The sequence below is a fragment of the Pan troglodytes genome, chromosome 16 (assembly GCF_028858775.2).
Source record: "Pan troglodytes isolate AG18354 chromosome 16, NHGRI_mPanTro3-v2.0_pri, whole genome shotgun sequence".
Taxonomy (NCBI): Eukaryota; Metazoa; Chordata; class Mammalia; order Primates; family Hominidae; genus Pan; species Pan troglodytes.
The window spans coordinates 7,534,214-7,551,595 of record NC_072414.2 but is presented as its reverse complement, the minus strand read 5'-3'; the positions used below and the strand labels follow the sequence as shown (position 1 = coordinate 7,551,595).

Below are 17,382 nucleotides of genomic sequence, written 5' to 3'. Positions count from 1 at the left end.
CTGTGACTCCCAGATAAGGCTCTGGCCATGTTCTTTACACGACATGCACGAGGCCCTTGGAATGCAGGGGGTGCACTCTTAGCGCTGGGATGACACCCGCGAGAATCCACCTGGTCATAGGGGGAGGGCAGGCCCCGAGGCACCTCATCCTCCGCAAGGCCTCCATCAACCTAGGAGTACCTAGGAGTCGGCACGAGACGGGGCTCTCCCTATGAGGCCCCAAGGGTACTGTGCTCCACAGGCCATGGCTGCATGGGGCCAGGGCAGGGAAGCACGCACAGATGGGCACCTGGTAGGCCTGCCCTGTTAACAAGGTCCCAGTGTGAATGCCGGCCCACTGTGTGAAAGGATAACTGCACCAGGTCCTTTCTCTTTCTTTTTTTCATTTATTTATTTATTTATTTTTATTTTTATTTTCATTTTTTGAGACACAGTCTCACTCTATCACCCAGGCTGGAGTGCAGTGGCACAGTCTCGGCTCAACGCAACCTCTGCCTCCCAGGGTCACGTGATCCTCCTACCTCAGCCTCCCTTCCCAGTAGCTGGGACTACAGGTGTGCACCACCATGCCCAGCTAGTTTTTGTATTTTTAGTAGAGATAGGGTTTCACCATGTTGCCCAGGCTGGTGTTGAACTCCTGGGCTCAAGCAATGCATCCACCTCTGCCTCCCAAAGTGCTGGGATTACAGGTGTGAGCCACCACGCCTGGCAAGCATCAGATCCTTTCTTGAGTCTGGTCCCACCAGCACACCTGTCTACCCATCTGTCTAATCTGTCTAGGTGGATTAGATGGAGACAGCAATGATGACGAATGTCAATGTCTGTAGCTTCGTGGATGCAGGTGGATCTAGATACCTACCATCATAGTGATCTATAGCTATCTGGATTTGGACAGATATAGACATATAGATATATAGATATAGACACACAGAGGTAGAGCTAGAGCTACAAAGAGATTTTCTCTCTTGCTTCCTCTGGTCACAAAGGTAAAGCTGCTGCCATCAAAAACACATGCAAGGCCCTCTGTGTCACAACAGCTGACACAGCCCCTCCTCTATGTGCAGTGGGGCCACTGGTGAGCATCTGCCCCTCCCTGCCCACCGTGAAGGCTCATGGCTGGGCCAGCCCCTTCTCATCTTCCCTGTCGCCCCTCTGGGGAAGGCCGATTTTCCTACACGATTCTGTGCTGAAGAATTAGGGCCAAAGGAGCATGGCAGGAAAAAGATTTGAAATGCTCAGAGGAGAGTGATGCGGGTTCTCACCAGGCATGAGGGGAGGCACTGCAAACCTTCCCTGAGGTCGCAGCAACCACAGAAAGTGGCTATTGCCACAGCCAGTGCAAAGATTGGAGGTGGAGGAGTAGGCAGGTCAAAGAGCATTCCAGCATCCTGCAGCTCATGGAAGTGGAGGTTTTTTGGGGGTATCATTCAAATTTGCTCCTTCTGGATACCTGAGGTCATTTCTTTTTTTCTGTTTTCTTTTTTTTTGTTTGTTTTTCTTATTTCAATAGGTTTCAGGAAGACAGGTGATGTTTGGTTATATGGGTAAGTTATTTAGTGGTGATTTCTGAGATTTTTGGTGCTCCCATAGCCTGAACAGTGTACACAGTACCCAATGTGTAGTCTTTTATCCCTCGACCCACTCCCACCCTTCCCCTCAAGTCCCCAAAGTCCATTATATCATTCTTATGCCTTTGTGTCCTCGTAGGTTGGCTCCCACTTATAAGTGAGAACATACAATGTTTGGTTTTCCATTCCTGAGTTACTTCACTGGTCACCAAGTCCATCCAGGTTGCTGTGAATGCCATTATTTCATTCCTTTCTATGGCTGAGTAGTATTCCATGGCATACACACACACACACACACACACACACACACCCCTAGGGTCATTTCTGTAAGAATTCTTAGATGTGATACAGGGATGTTGCCAAGCCTTACCTCTCCATTTCGTCTCACTGTAGTCCTCGTCCAGATTTACAGAGAGGCACACAGTTCTCCAACTCATGACTAAAACACCACAGTCTAGCAAGGCAGGCATAATCTGTATGAACTTGGGGCCTGCAAGAGTATCACAGCTACACCTTTCTTTTCTAACCCTGGCCATCCACATGGGACAGAGTGTGAAGGCACTGAGGCACCTCATCAGATTGCATCCAACATCTTTATGGAAAATAAGCACGATAGATGTGAGGTGTGCTGAAGCCCTGTGAGGAAACACCTGACTCGCATGGAGAGTGTGCCCATCACAATTAGAGTGGGTATTCAATCTCTCCCTAGAAAACAAACTGCATGGATTTGAAATGTCACTGAGATGCAAATGACTCCTAGCAGATCTTGAGCAGAGCTCTCTCGACTGGGAAGGGGTCCTCTGTGTTCATAAATGGGCTGAGAAAGTCCACCCCCATGGAAGAATGAGCCAAAAAAAAAAACAAAACAAAACAAGCTCTGCCCCAGGAAGTCACAGCCATCGGCAGCACACTCACGCATCCTATGTCTGTCCCTAAAGCTGCTCCACTTCATGCAGCATGCCTTGCCGGTCTCCCCTCTGCGAAGTGTGAACCTTGGGCCTGCCCTTCAGGGCCAGGAGCGGGCTGGTGGTCAGGGACACCTGCTCAGAGGGCGGGCCCTGCAACGTGCAGGGACAGGGAAAGGCTCTATAAAGATGTTTGCTTTCCACGTCCTCACAAAATCAGCCTGCTGTATCCAGAAAACATTTTTCCCCATCCACTCACACACATAAACCTCAATGTCTTGTGTATAACCACAGAAATAAAAAGAGAAACGGCATTCAGTCACGTGAGGGAAGGAAAAGGCATCACTCACTCTCTTCTTGGAGAAGTGAATCAGAAATCCCTGAGAAAAGAAAGTTGGGTACCTTTTTTTGGAGTTCTTGGATGTTGGTCTCCCAATTTTTGTCCTCCTGTGAGATCTGTCTAAAAGAGAAAAGAAGAGACTCATTACTTCCCTGGTCACGCTGCGCAGTGAGATCGCGGAGCAGCAGTCCCCAGCGCTTCGTGCCTGGACGCGGTCTGTGACTTGGAGCCTGGCTGGCAGGACTAGTCATGGGGGGCCGGTGGGGCTTCATTTGTTGGCTGGAAAAGGTGCTCACTCTCTATTTTCCCAAAAAAATACATATAATGACCTGAATGATGAAAGGAGTGTGTGTGAGGAGGTACATGTGACAGCTTGCGCAGGGGAAGCTTCACGAAAACCCCGCAGCAGTGCGTGGAGGAGGGCAGCGACCGTCAGTCTCTTTATTTTCCTCTTTATGCACACTTCTACGGTCCTGAATCTCTTTGTTTCCAAAATGAGGGCACTGAACCTATACAACTATTACAACCAACTAAAGAAAAACGTGGTAAAAGAAATGTCACTTGCTTTAATGTTGATTTTTATCAATCGATGATCACTTCCACGCCTGAAATCCTAGGACTTTGGGGGGCCGAGGGGGAAGGATCACTTGAGGCCAGCAGTTGGGGAAGATCGGCTTTGAAGTCTTTTCTGTCCATGCTGCTCCTGCCGGGGTGGTCTCCTCCCGCCTGTTTCAGCCCCTTCAGTGGCTCCCACTTGCCTCTTCTTTTTCATGTTTCTGACTCAGCCCACCCCTCCTGGCTGACTTCCTCCCAAACCAATTAGGGAAAAGGGGCTGCACAATGAAGAATGCAGTTTTAGTATCAAAGGAGGCTGACCACACAGGCAGTCTGGGTCGTAAGAAATCACAGCAGACACAGTCGAATGATTCTGAGGACAATTTTTAAAAAGAAAGTGTAAAAATAAGACTTGCAGGCCGGGTGTGGTGACTCACATCTATAATCCCAGTACTTTGGGAGGCTGAGGCAGGCGGATCACCTGAGGTTGGGAGTTCGAGATCAGCCTGACCAACATGGAGAAACCCCATCTCTACTAAAAATACAAAATTAGCCAGGAGGGTTGGTACATGCCTGTAATCCCAGCTACTCGGGAGGCTGAGGCAGGAGAATCGCTTGAACCCAGGAGGCAGAGGTTGCAGTGAGCCGAGATCATGCCACTGCACTCCAGCCTGGGGAACAAGAGCGAAACTCCGTCTCAAAAAAATAAAACCTGCAGAGCTCGACCTTGCTTTAGGACACCCTCATGGTAATCTGCTTCTCAGCAACTGTGTGGCCTTGGGAAGCCACGCCCTCCCCAGGTCTGTTGCCTCATGTGTAACTAACACCAGAGGAGCTGATGGGAACGTGGTGAGCCTCGGAGCCCACATGTTTCCTCATGTTTGTAACCTGAGATGCACTGAGTGTGTCTTTAACACCCAACACCAGCACAATTTATTCCATCTTTAGTTTATGAAGCGTCTCCTTTAAGATCTGTGCTTGCTGCCAAAGTTGGTCATTCTTTCCCCAGCCTGTAACTCAGGGCCTCCCTGTGGCCTGAGGACACTGGTCCTGCTGCTCCAGCATTACTGGGCGAGATGGGTCCCGGGCCGGGGATGAAGCCAATGGCACTGAGCCGGCACTTCATCCCGGGATTGTGTGGGACTCCGTGTGACTGCCTGTGAATCCTCCCACTAACAGACCAGACCTTGAGACACCCATGCAGGGTGACCCCTCAGTGCACAGCGAATGGCAACATGCAAGACCATTCTAGATTTTGTTCATAAGGGTTCACATTTCCCCTTGCCTAGATGGACATCTCCACCCCCTCTCAGCTCAGCTGTGGGGACGCTTCAGCTTCAGCATCCCTTGGGGGGTCACCAGGCTCCTGCTTCTTCTGTCTGAGCTTCCAGAACAAAGACTGCTTGGAACTCAGCACCATGTCATAGCAAGGAGAAAAACCACCAATTCATGGTTACCCTTTAAGTCTCAGCTTCGATTAACAACGAATGCCAGGAAACAAATTGAGTGGGGCTTTCATATTCTTTCAGGTGCCTGAAAATCAACTGCTGGCAGAATATTTTGTCAGATTAGTCTTTGCATTAATGGTTTTTGGTTTTTGTCGTGCAACAATTACAATGTAGAGAGATGGGACAGCCCAGTGGTTGACAGTGTGAGCTCCATCCCCAGTGCCACTCCTTCCAAGCTGCACAACCCTGGGCACACTGCTCAAATTCTCCGAGCCTCTGGTTTTGTGTTGTTTTTTTGGTCCTTAAACTCGGCTGTGTACCCCCTGCAGAGCTCAGTGAGGGTTAGATAAAATGTACTATAAGAGGCTTAGCACAGTGTGCGTCACCTAAATATCACGTATTAGTATACAGCTAATGTCGCTATTTTGTAGGCCCATGGAATGTTCTGCTGCACACCAAGCACAGTCTGAGCAGGACCCCGCCCGGTACCTGTGGAAGGTGTGCAGCCTCTGGGCGAGCAGGTGCTCCAGTGCCAGCACCTTCCCCAGCAGCAGGCGGCGCACAGCTGTCTCCTCGCGGCTGGCCGGGCTGATGCGCTGAGCGGTCAGGCGCCAGACATGAATCTCGTGCTTCAGTTCTGCAGAGAAAGGAAGGCGAAGCTTGGGTCTCCCATGACCTCAGATATCAGCAACACCCTCCTCTGTTCCCCACACAGTCAATGCCTGACGGAGCAGACACACACTCGAGACGTGCAGGTAGCCCAGGGTCACCCAGAGCTTCTCAGCACCTGAGCTATTGTAATGGAGCCCAGATGACAAAGCCGACATTTAAAAATTATCACAAATTGCAAGGACAAAAAACCAAACGCCACATGTTCTCACTCATAGGTGGGAATTGAACAATGAGAACACTTGGACATAGCAAGGGGAACATCACACACCAGGGCCTGTTGTGGGGTGGGGGTAGGGGGCAGGGATAGCATTAGGAGATATACCTAATATAAATGACGAGTTAATGGGTGCAGCACACCAACATGGCACATGTATACATACGTAACAAACCTGCACGTTGTGCACATGTACCCTAGAACTTAAAGTGTAATAAAAAAAAAAATTATCACGAAAGCGAAGTAATGCAATTTCAACACTTTCAGTGAAGAATAAATTCCTTTCTTGAACAAACACATCAAAGCTAGCACCCAACAACCTTTCCCCTTCTTGCAGGAAATATTTCGGATCTGCTTCCAGCCAAAATCTAGACATTGCCCAATCTTTGAGGGGTTTCAGGAGCAGATCTAGTGAAAATTGAAAACACAAGTGTAATTCTCAGGAGAAGGTGCTCAGCGCTCTCCAGCAGGGCATTTGGTAAGCAGCAGAAGACAGGGAGGCGCCCTCCAACCAGGCGCCACTGAGCTGTCTCTGACACAGGCGAGAGAGAGAGGTAGATGACTTGATGAGATGCTGAAATCTATAGAATGAGCAGAATTTTCACCCATCACTGAATTCAGACACCTTCTGATAGAGAAGAGTAGAGAGGAAATGATGTGTCAATTCATTGCCTCTTAAGATATTCAAATATTTCATGAAAACCTACATTTAACCTCTATTTTACTGTTAAAAACATTACATATGTTTCTCAAAATATCCATTAAAAGAATATAAGAAAGCACAATATTTTCATGAACCAACCCTTACATGCAATACGCCACACTGCCTATAGCAAGAATTAAAGATAGGATGAAAAGACAAAGCCTTTCAAGCAGGCGCTGGGGCACTGGAAGAGCAGCTCGGGGCAGATTCAAGGCATGGTGATCACCCGAAGACCTGGGAAGCAGCATGAACATCGTGGGTTCAGTGGAAAGGGAACCCACCTTTTAAGCCCCTTCTGTTCAGTACGTGAGTGCTCATCACCCACTGCGTGGCAGACCTACTGCAACAACAAAGATGAGTTAGGCAGAGGGAGGCAGTCTGGAAACGAAGCATGTCGTGACTCAGAGAGACTGCGCAGAGCCTGGGAGCACCAGAACTATTTCAGTTAGCACATGGCTTTCTCTAAAGCTTCAGCCCTACCCAGATGAAAACCTTTAGAACTAAGATACATAATATGTTTTCATTCAGTACATATGGATGCTTTGTAGCTTACTAAAATAAAAGGAACTTGGGTATAATTCAAAGGCCTCTTCAGAGAAACAGATCCAAAATTTCTTCTTGAAAAGTCTCACACTTCGTTAAACCACCTATGAGGCTATGATAACATAAAAAGAAAGGGGAAGAGGAAGTGAAGGAAAAAACTAATGAACTCACTCTCTGAAACACTGAACACAAAAACACCATCTGTGGAAGGTCTCCAATGTAAGTTCAGACAGAGCCAGTATTTCATCCAGTGCTCTAAATCTTGCTAAAAGCCCGTCCATAAAGTACCAGAGACTTTCCAGCCATTCTCTAAAGGCATCACGGTGAAGGGCCACTTTCTGAAGCAGCTGATCAGCTTTAAAGTGCTCACACATCTGCATGGTTCATCTCTGGTGCCAGCCCCTGGGTGCGGGCTGGAAGTCTCTCCAAGCCTTTATGTTTGGAGAAGCAAAGCCTGGGAACCAAGGCTATGTTGGTGGAGCTGGCCTCCCAGTCTCTGTGCAACTACTGCAGGTGCTTACTCTCCAGTGGAGCGTCAGCCACCTTCATGCACACCCAGCACCTACCTGCCTTCTAACCCATAAAACCAAAAAGGAAGTGCTGCTCCACTCAGATCAACCCACGCATTAATACTCAGGTAGTACACTTTTGTATTCCTAGTTGTGGAATGTAATATACAAATTATGAAGGAATTTAGTCGGGAGGGATTTTGCCCAGTAGGGTTCACCCAGAACTCAGTTTACCAAAACCTGTCCATGTATCAGTTCCCAGGCTTCCTCTGCACCTCCTCTGTCATTTCCCCACCCTGTCTACTCTGCTGAGGTCCAAGACCATAGACCCAGCTGGCTACCCAATATTTCCCTCTGAACCCTGTGCTGCAAACTCATAGCTAAACACTTTATCTTCCTCCCATAAAGTTTCTCTCCTACCCTTACCTTCTTAGTTTTTATATAATGCAATTGCTCTTCCAGGTACACAAGACCGAAATGTCATCCTGGTCTTGTCAATGTCATTCTCTTTTATATTTCCACATTAACATTATTGTGTCACAGGTGTCAGATCTGTGTTTGATGCTAAAGGATAAAATTTCATTGGTAAGTTACAAGATGGCCTTCCAAAACTGGAAAGAGATATAAGATATATCATAAATAAACATACGCTAGGGTAGTGTGAGCCTCAGGAGCCGCCCAGGATATGCTGGCACAGCTCTTGCCTTGTCTGCTTCTTCCTGTCCTAGGTTACCTGCTTGTCCAGGCCTCACCCTCTCACATTTCTTAATTCTTATTGTTCCTTAGTAACCTTTAACTACAGTCACTTCCTATAAACCTGCCCCTGCTTAATCATAAAACACCATTTGCTCTATCTATCTATCTATCTATCTATCTATCTATCTATCTATGTATCTATCTCCCGCCTGTAATCCTAGCACTTTGGGAGGCCGAGGCGAGCAGATCACCTGAGGTCAGGAGTTCAAGGCCAGCCTGGCCAATATGGTGAAACCCCGACTCTACTAAAAATACAAAAAATTAGCTGGGCATGGTGGCAGACGCCAGTAATCTCAGCTGCTTGGAAGACTAAGGTAGGAGAATTGCTTGAACCCAGGAGGTGGAGGTTGCAGTGAGCCAAGATTGCTTCACTCCACTCCAGCCTGGGCATGACAGAGCAAGGCTCCATCTCAAAAAAAAAAAAAAAAAATGGTAACAAAAGCCAAAATTGACAAATGGGATCTAATTAAACTAAAGAGCTTCCGCACAGCAAAAGAAACTACCATCAGAGTGAACAGGCAACCTATAGAATGGGAGAAAATGTTTGTAATCTATCCATCTGACAAAGGGCTAATGTGCAGAACCTACAAAGAACTTAAACAAATTTACAAGAAAAAAACAACCCCCTCAAAAAGTGGGCAAAGGATATGAACAGACACTTCTCAAAAGAAGACATTTATGCGACCAACAAACATATGAAAAAAAGCTCATTACCACTGGTCATTAGAGAAATGCAAATCAAAACCACGATGAGATACCATCTTACTCCAGTTAGAATGATGATCATTAAAAAGTCAGGAAACAACAGATGCTGGAGAGGATATGGAGAAATAGGAATGCTTTTACACTGTTGGTGGAACTGAAAACTAGTTCAGCCATTGTGGAAAACAGTGTGGCGGTTCCTCAAGGATCTAGAACCAGAAATACCATTTGACCCAGCAATCCCATTACTGGGTATATAACCAAAGGATTATAAATCATTCTACTATAAAGACACATGCACACGTATGCTTATTGCAGCACTGTTCACAATAGTAAAGACTTGGAACCAACCCAAATGCCCATCAATGACAGACTGGATAAAGAAAATGTGGCACATATACACCATGGAATACTATGCAGCCATAAAAAGGATGAGTTCATGTCCTTTGCAGGGACATGGATTAAGCTGGAAACCATCATTCTCAGCAAACTAACACAGGAACAGAAAACCAAACACTGAATGTTCTCACTCATAAGTGGGAGTTGAACAATGAGAACACATGGACACAGGGAGGGGATCATCACACACCGGGGGCTGTCGGAGGGTTGGGGGCTAGGGGAGGGATAGCATTAGGAGAAATACCTAGTGCAGATGACAGGTTCATGGGTGCAGCAAACCACCATGGCATGTGTATACCTATGTAACAAACCTGCACATTCTGCACATATATCCCAGAACTTAAAGTGTAATTAAGAAATAAAATAAAATAAATAAAAATAAAAATAGTTTAAATATTTTTAAATTAATTAATTAAAATAATAAAACAAAATAAATCTATTTCCCAGATGATAGGAAGATGACTGATATTTATCTAGCTATCATCTTCCTAGATCTATCATTTCCTAGATTAGATGATAGATTACAGATAGATAAATAGAAGATAGACAGATAAATTCCTTCTTTCAAATATCCACTAGTTCCCTGTGGCCTGTAGAATAAAGCTAAAGATGTCAAAGATCTTCAGAGAAGACTCAAAACCCCAAATGCCCAGCACCATTGTGAGCTCTGATTCTGCCATGTAAGTTTCAACTCTTTGTCTTTGCCACCCTAGCCTCTTACTAGGAGACATCATCAGATATCCCATCTCTTACCTCTCTATCAGCCTCTATCTTTCTGAGCTTCTCAACCAACTTCTGATGGTATTACTTAGAGTGGCCACATACATGTTTCAAACAGGCAAAGAAAGTGCCATGTGGGATGTGCTCTGACACAGGAGGTGATGGCTTCCAGGGAAGCCTAGAGTAGTGAGCTCAGAGCTAGGAATCTCAGGAGAAGAAGCCTAGGCCAGAAAGAGAGAAATTGAACTATACTAGTGTTAAGTTCTTCTACTGTATGTTAGGTAGTATAATATCGCTCAAAGTTAGTGGTATAATAGTCACTAAAATCACAAAACAGAATTAAAGCCAAAAAAAGTAACAACCAACAGAGGAGAAAATATAGAATGTATTTAAATACTCAATTAATTCAAAAGAAGGCATAAATGAAGAAAAGGGTAATAATGAAGCACAAATATAAAACAATAATATGATGTTACACTTAAATTCAATCGCATCACTAAGCACATTAAATATAAATGGTCTAAGAGACAGACTATCAGAGTAGATAAAAAATCAAGATGCTAATATATGCTGCTTACAAGAACTGTACTTTAAAGATATAAATAAGTTAAAAGTAAAAAGATGGAAAAAGATATACCACACTAACACTAGTCAAGAGAAAAATGAAATTGTTATATTAACAACAAAGTATATTTCAGAGCAAAGAATATTATCATGGATCGCAAAGATTGTTTTTATAATAAGGTGTTAAATCATCAAGATGCAAGAACAATCCTAAATATTTATGTGCCCTAATAGTAAACTTTTAAAATGCATAAAGCAAAATAATAGAATTACAAAGATAAACAAATCTATAATCAACCTTAGACACGTCTGTATCCATCTCTCAATAATTAAACAAGTAGATAGAAAATCAGCAAGAATATAGAATACTTGAATAACATTACCAGCCAATCTGACCTAAGCTACATAATTGACATCACTGAACATCCCTCCTAACAAGAGCAGAATACATTTTCATTTCTAGTGCACACAGAATGTTTACAAAGGTAGACCACATTCTATAGCCATACAAGCCTCAATAAATGTTAAAGGATTCAAGATTTATGAAATATATTCTCTTACTACAGTGGAACTAAATTAGGTAACTGCAAAAACTTTCCCAAATACTTGGAAGGTATATAAACCATCTAAATTATCCAAGGATCAAAGAAAAAATAAAAAGATGCATTATAAGATAATTTGAACTGAATGAAAATGAAATAAAAATAATAAATTAGTGAGAGGCCACTAAAGTAATACTTAGAAGGAAATTTAGAGCACTAAAGGCCTATATTAGAAAATAAGATGCACATAAAATCAATAACCTTAGCCTCCACTTTAAGAAACCAGTGAAAAAAATAAGCAAGCCTGAAAGTAAGCAGAAAAAAAATAAAGAGCACAATAGACATTATTAAAAGAGAAAAAAATTGTAGAGAAAAATCTATATAATCAAAAGCTGGTTCTTTGAGATCAATAAAATTGATAAACCAACCAAAGAGAGAGAGAAGACACAAACTATCAAACTACCAACATCAGGAATGAGAGATATGACATTATCAAAAATTTGATAGCCCTTAAAAGGATAATGAAAGAATATTATGAACAATTTTATAACAATACATTCAACAACTTAGATTAAATGGACAAATTCCTTGAAAGACACCAACTACCAGTCAACACTCAAGCAGAAACAGATAACTTGAATAGCCATCCCTATATGTATATTAAGGGATTTGAATTTGTAGTTAAAAACCTTTCCACAAAAACATCCAGGCCTATAAATGTCCAAATAAACATTTAAGAAAAAAGTAATAGCAATTCTACAGAAATTCTTCCAAAAAATTGAAGATGAGGAAATATTTCCATATTCTTCCTATGAGGACAACAAAAAAGACATTACAAGAAAGGAAACTACAATCAAGATCCCTAATGTACACAAAAACAAAATGCTAAACAAAGTATTAGCAAGAAGCAGCATGAGTTGAACATTTGGTGATCAGAGGGATAGGCTCTGGTGATTATTGTTCTTTTCACCATGTAAGTCATGCTCTCTCCCATTCTGAGCACCTGGCAGGCTGGCCTGTCCTGGTCCCTTGTGACTGGGTGGGGCCTGCCTGTGTCACTGGATGGCAGAATGGGTCCATGCTATTCTCTTTGCCTTCAAGGCTAGCCGCTCAGGACTCTAAGAACAGATGATGATCAGGGCCCCTGCCAGTCCATTGGGGAGGGGGCGGGGGGTACAAAGCCAACACAAGGAAGAAAACACAGTTCTGGAAGTCACTGAGATTTCAGGGTTACTTTTTCACTGCAACATAACCAAGCCTGTTCTGACAATGCTCTGTACACCACCACAGGCCTGCTAAACTCAGATCTCTTGAGTGGGGCTTGGGAATCTGCAGTTTTACCCACCACTCCAAATTTGGAGCCCTCTAAGCCCCACGGTGGCACAGAGCAATCACCCCACCCTGCACTGCTGGTCTTAGCCCTGCCATAGGGTTCCTGCATCACCAGGTGTGTCCACTTCCAACCATCCCTCCCCACTTCCCTCGAAGCTTTTCTCTGTTCCTTACTCAGGAACGGTGAGGAATTCATTACAGAGATTATTTTCTATGTGTCTAAATCTGTGTATCCCAAATTCATCTCAAGATTAGACTCTTCAGGACAGCTTACTAACAACACAGAATTCCTGGGGATGACGCTGGAAATCTGCATATACAACAATTGTCTCAGGTCACTGTGATCACCAGGGAGGTTGGGAGAGGCTGGCATAGTTGGGCAGGATGATGGTTGAGCTCTCCACTAAGGCACAGCTGTGCACACACAAGCTCCAAGAGACAGGACAATTATCCACCATGATCACAGTCTCCTTCACTCTCCCTTAGCTCTAACATTTTCATCAGAAAAAGAAACCTATATATTAATTTATCTTACTTTGCATATATTAGTTGATTATAAAACATTCTAAACACCTCTAGCTAGTTGTTATGGGTTGAACTAGGTCCAGCCCCCAGGTAAGATGAGTAGATATTCCCAAGAACAAGCTTGTTTTGACAGATGAATCCTGAGGAGGAATGCAAAACAATGTTTTCTTAATTAGATTTTTTAAATACTCAAATTCTGAATAACATGAAAGTCACACAGATCTGTCTTGGACAGTCAGCATCGGAGGAACTGGAGTATGGCAGGACCATGTCGTGGCCTCCAGCCATCCATGTGGAAATGGAATCTGGGTATCTTATCCAGAACAAAGACAAACTGAGATCCTGTAAAACACAGGCCAGCAGAATCACAAAGGCTGAGAGAGATCAACATGCAATCCGTGAGCTCTACAAATTCCCGAAGAAGAGCGCCTTCATCTGCTGAGCTCTGGTCGCCTGATGCCCCTGTTACCCAGGCAACCTGCACAGCATCCATATTCTGGACCTCGTCAAGGAAAGGCTGCTTGTTTCCCAAATAATCTATTGTTCCTAATATATTCTCATCAGTAATGATCTCAGTAAAACATCTACTAAAGTGTTTTAGTGATGAAAATGCCAAACGATAAGATGGCCCTAAGCCCTCATCCTGCTGGCTGGTGCTCAGCATCTGCTGTTTGTTTGTTTGTTTGTTTGTTTTTGAGACAGAGTTTCACTCTGTCGCCCAGGCTGGAGTGCAGTGGCACGATCTTGGCTCACTGCAACCTCCACCTCCTGGGTTCAAGCAATTCTCCTGCCTCAGCCTCCTGAGTAGCTGGGATTACAGGCCTGTGCCACCATGCCCGGCTAATTTCTGTATTTTTAGTAGAGACGGGGTTTCACCATGTTGGCCAGGCTGGAGTCGAACTTCTGACCTGATTCAGGTGATCCGCCCACCTTGGCCTCCCAAAGTGCTGGGATTACAGGCGTGAGCCACCGTGCCTGGCCTAGCATGTGCTCTTGATTGACAGGGCCCATCACCTCCTGTGCTGGGTTATGTTGCTGTTATTTCCAGTCATATTTAAGACTCAAGCTATGATACACTATTAGAGCACTGCAGTCTATATGTTAGTGTATTTGTACCATATACACGTGGCTTTAGGGGGTTATGACATGTGAGTTGTACATGGTGGCCATTACTTCCCACATTTTACCACAGTACACTTCACAGAAAACTAAAGAGGCACAGCTCATGATAGCAGCGCTGAAAACAGTGTATACTAGAAGGTGGACGTGGAGAGTCACTGGTATTGAGCATCCAGCAACCCATCAACAGATACTTCCTGATAAGAACTTCTCCTGGTAAACAAACAATATTATGGTCATGAAATCTGAGCCTACATGAGGTTGCACTTGTACTCACCAACAATCTCACTGGGTTCTTTGTTATAAAGCTTTCTGTTCCAGTAAAGGAGTCTGAGGAGCGGAAAGCAGACCAGGAGAACAAGGCAAATCCCAATGAACATGTGTGCAGTGAATCCGGCAAAGTCCAGGCCCTGGAAATAAACAAGGGGAAATGAAATGGCAGCCCGGGCATGGTGGCTCACGCCTGTAATCCCAGCACTTTCCGAGGTGGGTGGATCACGAGGTCCGGAGATGGAGACCATCCTGGCTAACACAGTGAAAACCTGTCTCTACTAAAAAATACAAAAAATTAACTGGGCGTGGTGGCGGGTGCCTGTAGTCCCAGCTACTCGGGAGGCTGAGGCAGGAGAATGATGTGAACTCGAGAGGCGGAGCTTGCAGTGAGCCGAGATCGCGCCACCGCACTCCAGCCTGGGCGACAGAGCGAGACTCCGTCTCAAAACAAACAAACAGAAAGAAATGGCAGACAGGCCTTTCCTCCGCACAGGCAGCAGCTCCCCGAGTCAGGGTCCAGGGAGGGCCAGAGCCCAGGAGGGAAGGGGCTCACCAGGAGTTCCAGGACCTTAGGCAGAGGTCCTGGAGCCCAATACAAAGCCCACGAAAGACCACGAATTCCTTACCATGATTTTGAAAATTGTTAACGTTTGTTTCTTTCATGTCGAAAACCAAAAACCAATTCTTACACAAATGACAAGCCATCATAGGAAGAAACAAAAACAGGCTACCACATCTAACTCAACCTTGGCTTGGTCCATCTTCAGCACTAGATTGATGCCTTCCCCAAGACAGGGTGAAAAAAGACTGAATGGGACAAAATACTAAACTATTTGATAATATTTGTCCATTTAAAGGTAAGTTGAATTTTTAAACACTTCATTTAAGTCCCTGCCATCGGTTTGAAAGTGTCCTCGTGGCTGGAGAGCACAGCCCTTTGCATGGCACTCAGGGCCCATCAGGGCTGGGATAGCTTAGAGCATGGGGACCAGCCGCAGGGACTCAAGCAGGAACCTCTCCTTCCCGGCACGCTTCCTTTGCCTGCCTAGGGCTCTGCGCGTGGCCGGCCACTGAGGGTATCTTTAGAGTTGGGAAAATCCCCACTAGGTTGATTTGTCCTGGAATAAGTCAGCAGCGTCATTGGTTGGTTCTGTTCTTTCACACACAAACGTCCTGGAATAAGTCAGCAGCATCATTGGTTGGTTCTGTTCTTTCACTGACGTCCTGGAATAAGTCAGCAGCGTCACTGGTTGGTTCTGTTCTTTCACTGACGTCCTGGAATAAGTCAGCAGCGTCACTGGTTGGTTCTGTTCTTTCACAGACGTCCTGGAATAAGTCAGCAGCATCACTGGTTGGTTCTGTTCTTTCACTGACGTCCTGGAATAAGTCAGCAGCGTCATTGGTTGGTTCTGTTCTTTCACAGACGTCCTGGAATAAGTCAGCAGTGTCATTCGTTGGTTCTGTTCTTTCACTGACGTTCTGGAATAAGTCAGCAGCGTCACTGGTTGGTTCTGTTCTTTCACAGACCTCCTGGAATAAGTCAGCAGCGTCACTCATTGGTTCTGTTCTTTCACAGACCATGTGCTTTTACACCTTCAGCACATCTGTGCAGGCACCTCCTGAGCCCCCAGCAGGACAGATGAGGCTCTTATCCCCATGAAGCTGGCCATCTGGCAAGAACTCAAGGTCTTTTCTGTAGTGTCCATGAATCACAGGTGCCACAAAGGGGGTCAGAGGCACAGTGACAATGCATGACCGTGGGGAATGACAGGGGCAGGGTGGGAGGGACCACGGGCAGTCCAGCTCTGCCTTGGGACCCTTGGGAACCTCTTACATAGGTAGAGGGGTGGCAAGTCACACAGAACGTTAGTGAGGATCCCACGATGGGAGTTTGGAAAATCACCTTCCAAAGGTCTGGGTTTGAGTGATTTAAACTATATTAATTGTTCCTTATTAAAATTTATGTATTTTTCCTCTCACTTTTAGAAAATATGTGAAATCACTTTCAACATTATTAAAGATACAACACAACTAGAGGCCATTATCAATGAAGTTGTGTCAAAGTTTAGAGCTTGCCAATATACAATAATCTGAAATGCTTAATCCCTTGCAGTTACCGGTACATCCAATGGTTGTCCTTGAAAACAGCATTACAAATGACAGATGGAGCTATATAAGCTAATTCCTGGACAGATGGCAGGGAAACCACACAGAGGCGGGACTTTGCTTTGGGTGATCATATAGAAGAATTCACCACTTTCCCGATAGTTCTTCAATGGGGGTATTACATTGAATTTTGTGTTTATCTCTATAATTCATACCCCAGATATCTGAAAAAGATCCACGATACTTTTAGGGGCTTATGAAACTGTTTTAAATTCTTCTAAACTCAAAAGCAAAAAAAAAAAAAATGAACTGTTGGGTCAGAGAAAATGATTTAAACTATAGTACTAATATATTTATACACTAGCTGGGTCATGAAATGCAATTGTTAATATTTTTTAGAGAAAATGTCCCAAGAAGACAGAAGTACCTATATCCTGAGTAATTCTTGGTCCCTCTAGAACACAATAACTATAAAGTTTTGCCCCATTTGAAATGTTGCGGCAATTGGAGAAAAAAGTGATGAGTAGATAAAAGAAAAAAAAAAAAAGTAAGGAGGTCCTGGGTGTGCGTCCACAGCAAAATGACACAGCACTGAGTGAAGCATTTGGTTGCTACTAGACTTGTGATGGGTGGATTCATCAAAAGAGCAATGATAAGGGAAAAATCCAAACTGATCACTTTAGGAAACAGGCAGATGCAGTGTGCAGTGGGATGCAGATGTTTGCACTAAGCTTATTAGGTGCAGGTATCTGGGCCACCCTGCTGCTTTTACGTGCCTCTATAATTTCCTAGACTCTCCTCTGTGTTCCCAGTAACAAAACCATCCACCAGCACACTCATATCAATTCAGCGCCTAAATGCGCTCTTTCTGCTTCAAGGTGCCACTT

General features: G+C 44.6%; 1 protein-coding gene across 12 annotated transcripts in view; it reads right to left on the bottom strand.

Annotated features, from left to right (window-relative positions):
* The window catches only part of OCA2 (OCA2 melanosomal transmembrane protein), a 345,392-nt gene that overhangs the window by 199,663 nt on the left and 128,347 nt on the right, over nucleotides 1-17,382 (bottom strand). For all 12 annotated transcript variants that reach the window (XM_054667272.2, XM_016927806.4, XM_016927803.4 and 9 more), the window contains 3 exons: nucleotides 14,394-14,526; nucleotides 5,306-5,453; nucleotides 2,876-2,933 (listed from right to left, as the gene is read on the bottom strand). In XM_054667272.2, coding sequence (XP_054523247.1) covers nucleotides 2,876-2,933; nucleotides 5,306-5,453; nucleotides 14,394-14,526 — 339 coding nt within the window. The remainder of the gene's footprint in view (nucleotides 1-2,875; nucleotides 2,934-5,305; nucleotides 5,454-14,393; nucleotides 14,527-17,382) is intronic.